This window comes from Lindgomyces ingoldianus, assembly GCF_010093535.1.
Source record: "Lindgomyces ingoldianus strain ATCC 200398 unplaced genomic scaffold BDR25scaffold_36, whole genome shotgun sequence".
Taxonomy (NCBI): Eukaryota; Fungi; Ascomycota; class Dothideomycetes; order Pleosporales; family Lindgomycetaceae; genus Lindgomyces; species Lindgomyces ingoldianus.
In genome coordinates, this window is record NW_022985197.1 from 440,766 (window position 1) to 447,253 (window position 6,488).

The following is a 6,488-nucleotide window of genomic DNA, read 5'->3' on the forward strand; positions in this document are numbered from 1 at the left end:
ATAGTACTAGTTAGGAGCGCAACTCTAGGCTTAAAACTCTTGCATAAGCTAAGAAGAGGTTATATAGTAAGCAAATTAACAAGGTACTAAGATCTAAACAAAGTGGATTGCACAAGTGGATTATAAGGTCTAAGGAGCCCAATAGAGCTCTAGGCTGACTATATACTGCACGAGAAAGGAGCTATGCCTAATGAGTGAATAGTGCAGTACATGGGTATGATATCGCGTGAGACACGTGCGACAGAAGCTACTAGCTCACAATCGCAGCGCGAGTTCTGTTGTACATTATGGATTGCAATCATTAACCAGCACCAACATGCAAGCTCTTAATCGCGCTGTCACTTAACTATGCCACCTAGATGGAGTAATGTTTATTATCTAACGTCAAGTTTGCACGTGCTAAATCCGGATTATATAGCCAAACTTCAGAACATGCGCCGCTAAATCTCCCAATTTGAATTTAAGGCAGTATATAAGTGATCTGGATGTAAAGATTCTCTTGTTACTTGCGCTGTAAGCTCTCCAAATATGCTCGTCCACCTAAGCTCAACCTCGCCGCGCCTGAGTGCGCTCAAGAATGCTTCAATGACAGACTCTTCATCTCGTGGCTCTGATTCAAATTAACATCCACCCTTATATTCTTATCCTCCGCCATCTTGTGATAATTGGCACTGCCTGAGTGTAGAGGTAATTCCGATATACTTGAAGTAACACCGCGTTTGCCTGTTGAGAGCTTGCTGCCATCCTTAAAAGAACTGATTGAAGAAGTAATAGATTTGAACCATGACATAACCGCAGAGTTGGCGATCGAATCTCCAGCAGGGCGTAACAGTGGCATACACGCGAGTGTAGTGGCGAGTAAAGGTTCCATAGCAGTGAAGAGGTAGAGAGTACCAGATAGGTATGTGAAATCGGGATCAGCAAGGTCAACTTGTCCGAAAAAGACAAGTCGTGCGATGGAAATAGCGGATAATAATCAAGTGAAATCTACTCTCTAGTTAAGCTTTTTCCGGATTCGACCATGAGTTACGCAGGGGTGTAACGTGAGCTATGAGTAAGCAGCCTGAGCTGAGCATACCCGAACGAGCCCTGAGCCAGCGTGAGCCGGCGCGATTGTACATGATTAAATCCTGAGCTCCTTTGATCATGCCTAAGCTCCCTGTGATTGTGCCTTTCACTGGTCCTTTGGCTCCGTCGCTGAGAAGATTTCAATGTGCATCTTCCCTCTAACCTGTAGAGCCAGCTTTTCGGCAACATCCTCGTGCATGACAACCCATTGTGTAGCCTTGTTATTTCCAATCTTCAATACCTTATCTTTGTCAATCATTGTCTGGACTTCATTCGGTCGAATCTTTGCGATTTTCGGGGCGACACCGGAGCAGATATGGCCGAGCATGATATCGGTCTGCTCTGGTCCTGGCTTCCAGTACTTGGTGAACTTGCTGGGGATGTCCTATTCAAGTCTAATTAGTATTAAAACTAGATAGACAGAATCGCAGATGCCAACTTGCCTTACGTGGTAATCGTTTTTTGCACGCCCAAATATATTCTTTCCAGTTTGCAGAAAACCAAAGCTCTTCTTGACGGAGTGTTTGAAGAAAAGATCCTGGGACTTGTATTCGTATGATCACAACCTCGCCAGAACGTATACGACGAACTGCCCAGTCTCGGTACTTGACTACAGTCTCATACTCGGGAGTCCAGTACCAAGCATCGTCCACAGGGTTAAAGTCACCTCCACGATAACTTGAAATTGCCTGCATGTTGATCGAGCCATCCTCGGCAATGAACATGTGATAGTCGGACATTTCAGCGACGGCTTGAGCCTTGTAGAAGATTTTATGATCAGGAAGAATGGGTTCGGCAGCTCCAATGGATATATGCATCTGAGGAAGATGGCCGCTATCACTAGCAAGACTCATGGTTGCCACATGTTGCGCCAGGGCTGTAGGATCTGAGGAGGAAGAAGCTTCACCCGGAGGAGACTGGAAAGCGTCTTTAATACTAGCACGTTTCTGCTTCTTCTTGTGTGTACGATCTTTCACGTATGCTTTCAGCTGCTGTTGAATAGTCGCAATAGATCTGTAGTTGCCGCGGAAAGTTTCGTTAAGCCAGAATTGAAGCCTTTCCGTCTCGTAGATGTCCTTGAACCTGGGATCAAGAAGTACGCTGCGGAGCCAGGGAGCAATGCCGAGTCTTTGAAGAGCCTCAGCATCTGAATAGCCTTGCCAGGAAGTCTGGTTCAGTTGGGATGTATGGCCGTAAACATAGTCCAAGAGCTCATCTGGACATTGGTCGGGATCTGGGCGCGATTGCCAACGTTCGAAAATTTCCTTTGCAGTTGCAGGTTGTAGCCCAATATATTCCAACGCAGCTGCACTCTCTTGCTCGTCTGGAAAATCTGGAACGTCTTGATGAGGATGAGTATCGCAGTACCGGACGGACGCAGTACTCTTAGTTGACGAGGTAGTACCAGAAGCAGACGAACGTCCTGGGGATGGAGGAGTTAGAATAAAAGATGCTGAAATCTTACGCTTTCCAGCTTGAGGGCCGGGCAAGAGAACGCCATCTTCTTGCAGCGCACTCAGGTCTTCTGTGCTCAGAGAAGCTGCCATGACGACCTAGCAAAGGTGAACGATCCGCTACTTTGATCTGGATGAAAAATGATGTTTTGGTGAGTTTTAAGTCGTCTTCGAAGCTGGAGTGTCGGAAGCTGGAGTGTGATTGTGCTCGAAGATGGAGTATTTGGAACTGAAGTGTTTGAAGCAGAAGCGCTCGAAGCTGGTGTGTTCGAAGCTGGGAAAAGACCAGCTGAAGTATCTGTGTGGTGGGTTCTTATAGTCCGCATGAGTGTACCGTGGTTGCCGCTACTAAATATGACGAATGCTCGCACGGCCCTAGGCCTCGCACGATTTCTGGGCACCCCACGATTTAACCAAAAAACCTCCACAACTACGTACGCTTTATATATATTTATCAAAAGCTGGCTATAGGCTAGAAAATTGTGTAGAATAAGATATATCAATTAAATTCATCTAAAAATCGTTGTGGCCGCTTGATTTGCCGCCCTGAACGAGTTTCCGCAGGAGGTGCCTCCTCTACACTACTTTTAATACTACGATCGATCTGATCAATCTGATCAATATATATGCTCTCTTCTACCTTCTCTTTACCCTTCTTGGCCTCCTTCAGATCTTGTTGGAGTTGTTAATTGGCCTTACGAGCTACTCTCTCCTCCTCCTTCTAGCGGAGCCTCTCCTGCTTAGCCTCCATCTTTTCCTTATAAGTAATTGTTGCGTTTGCCAAAAGCTTAACCTCCCAGCTAGCACAGCAGAAGGATATATATAGACGGATAGCTGTATGCGACAGTAATTAATCTCAAACGTTGTCGCTCTTCTTTGATACGTATCTTTTCTTTCTTCTTCTCCTTACAGAGTATCTTAGTAGCCTCCTTTTAAGTCTTAGCCTCCTTTTTTGCCCTCTCTTTTTCAGCCTCCAGCTTACGAAGCTGACGAACCTTTTAAGGACTGTAAAATTTAGCTCTACCATGATAATTAGGTGGATTTGGAAATTTTAAAGTCTTCCCACGCTTTCTCTTCTTCTTATTATTAATTATTACTTCTCTGAGGCCCTTATTTTCTATTTCCGATAATATATATCGTGTTGAAGCTTGGTGGATACCTGTAATGAGCTTTTTAGCTAATTTTTAATTTAACTCTTTAACTACTTGATATACTATCTTCTTTACCTTTCTTAAATTAGCTTAAGAGAGAGATGAGTATTGAGAGTCGCTTGAAGAGGGCCTCTCCTCCTTCTTATTAAACTTTTACAGTATTTGATTTGGATTGAAAGGTATAAGACCAGTAGCCTTAAAGGCTGAAAGAATATTATTTTAAGTAAAAGAAGTCTTCTAGGCAGCGTTAAAAAGTCTATAGAGATCCCTCTTTGATATAGACGTAAGGCTGAAGGTTTTATTTATCTAACTTATAAGCTCGTTTGAGTACGCCGTAGCTAGTAGCTTAAAGAGAGCTACGTCGAGTGGTTGTAACGTATGAGTCGAGTAAGAAGGAAAGCGAGCTAGTAGTATACGATTTTAATCGTAGTAGTTGATAAATTTCATGGTTAGATGTGAGCCATGGCTATTAAAGATTAATAATCGATAACTTCTTCTTACTTTTACTTTGGTTTCTCGATTAAATATTGTTGTAAGCTACTTAAAGCCGAGATCGTCGTTAATCCAACCACTTGGAGAAGTAGAGAAGAACGTACTATGCGTATCTAGATCGAAATCTTAAAGCCAGCTATCTTATAAGTTACCTGGGAGGCCTTGATAGATAAGAGCTGGAGAGAGAGCTAATCCATCTCCACATACACATGCGATATAAGTGATCCACTCTCTATTCCCATCTTGAATAATCTGACGTATCTCGCCTCTCTCCTAGCTCTCCTTTAAAAATATCCTCTTCATGCGTGTAATTACACTAATTAGGAAGGCTTTCTCATCTATATTATACGTATGCCGTGGCTTAACGTCGAACTTCTTGAGTTTTTCGTCAAGGAGATCAAAATATTTATCTCAGCTAGCTCAGACAGCATGCCAAGAAGACACTAGTACACAAATAGTATAGATACTTTCAGACCCCTGCTAGGGCTTCTTCCTTCTTAGCTGCTGTCTAAGGGACTTTAGTGTAGCGCAACATGTGCAAAGCTTTGTCTATTAACTTACTAAAAACTTTTATATAAGATACTATTACACACAGCTTATTATAGCACCTATAATTAGAATTAATTACTTAAAGAGTATATATAATCTACTTTAGACTATTTTTAAGTAAATTTTTAACATTTTAACTATAAAAATTATAAGCTTAGCATTGTAGATGTTCTAATGTGTAACTATTTTTCTTAACTTTATTTTTTACTAGTCTATTTACTTATGTTTAACTATTAATAATAGCTAAAATTAACTAACTTATCTTAATTTAGCCTTTAAAACACGCTCTTTATTTTAAATAAAGTATACTAAGTTTAAAAGCTGCTGCATAAATTTAAAATAGTAATACATAGTATAAGTAAAATAGTCTTAATTTATAATTAAGTTAGTTAGTAAATATAAAATACTACCACAGTTTATAAATGATCTGTAAAAGCAAAGCTTGCTTAGAGCAATAGTTAGCACATTAAGGTAGGTGTAAGGCGGGATGTCCTAGAGCGGGATAGTATAGCCTCCCCTAGCCTGTTTAGAGGTCACATAACCTGTGCTTTGTATATAAGCATAAATCCTAATAAGCAAGGCTTAGCAGTAATTTATCTTTTTTATAATACACTTTTATTTTTCTTTAAAAGCTTGCTTTTAGTGCTATCTATGCTACCTACTATTCTATCTTTATAGTAGGTTATTTAGGTTAAAAAATGGTTTATAATAATTTTTATAAATTATTATATCTTAGGTTACTTAAAACTTATTTAATAGGTTTTTATATTAGCTTTAACTATAACTTAACTTTATTCTTTATAGTTACTTTTACTTTTTTAAGTATTTAGTTACACCTTTTTTCTTAGCTAGCTTAGTAGTTTTCTAATATCCTTTATATAAGGCCTATAGATGTTAATAGCATTCCTAGGTTCTAAGTCCCCACGCACTTCTATATGCCTTTAAGTAGATTTCTACTGCATTTAGACCTATTGTCTTGCCTGCGCTGTTACATAGTTGTAGCATAATGCTTAGCAAATTAGTATTAGACAGGTAATAGACACATAATAATAATATTTAACTAGTACATGTAAATAATTATAGCCTATAACTAAGTATAGCTAATACTAATCTCTAACACACTAATATAGCTAAAAAAATATAAAATAAATATAGCTAACTATAATTTAAATATATTTTATATAACATATACTAAAGTAAACTACATATAAATTAATATTAAAGTATACTTATATTAAGTATACTTTTTTGTAAAAAAAATATATATATAAAATATATAAACTAATAAAAAAAATTATAACTAACTAATTAGTGTGTTTTAAAAAAGATTTTACTTAACTTTATAGTTTATAAACTTAAATATATTAAGTATAGTAAGCTTTACTAATAACTTACTTTATTTTTTATAATACTATAAAGATAGTAAAATTATTACTATTTATATACTTTTTTACTTATTACACTTTTTATAGCTATTTAATATAGGTTATTTTACTTTTTAAAAAAAATATAAGCGCTTAGCTAAAAACTTTATACATAACTAAATTATATATTATAAAGTATACTTATAGGTAAAGTAATACTTAAAAGTAAATAATAGCTAGCTAATTTTTAGCTTTAATTAAGTTAGTAAAATTTCTTTTTTAAGAACTAAAGGTTTATATAAATTTAAGATTAGTTATTATCTAAATAAAAGTATTTAGATACGCTGTTAGGCGTTACATGTTATAGGCTTGTGTTATAGTTATATATATAAACAGATAAATATTTCTTT

The 6,488-nt window shown here is 37.5% G+C and overlaps 1 protein-coding gene across 1 annotated transcript; it reads right to left on the bottom strand.

Annotated features, from left to right (window-relative positions):
• Positions 1 to 721: 721 nt before the first annotated feature.
• BDR25DRAFT_336757 (uncharacterized protein) lies at positions 722 to 2,804 on the bottom strand. Its single transcript, XM_033693133.1, has 2 exons — positions 1,517 to 2,804; positions 722 to 1,416 (listed from the first exon to the last, which is right to left on the bottom strand). Exons 1-2 carry the CDS (start codon positions 2,613 to 2,615, stop codon positions 1,175 to 1,177), a joined length of 1,341 nt encoding a protein of 446 aa, XP_033542785.1. The 5' UTR covers positions 2,616 to 2,804; the 3' UTR covers positions 722 to 1,174.
• Between the last annotated feature and the right edge of the window lie 3,684 nt (positions 2,805 to 6,488).

Excerpts from the sequence above, each read along its gene's own strand:
- BDR25DRAFT_336757 (XM_033693133.1), bottom strand. The coding sequence starts at position 2,615 with ATGGCAGCTTCTCTGAGCACAGAAGACCTGAGTGCGCTGCAAGAAGAT. Across the intron at positions 1,417-1,516 it reads GTGCAAAAAACGATTACCAC|GACCAGAGCAGACCGATATC; the intron begins GTAAGGCAAGTT and ends ACTGGAAGCCAG.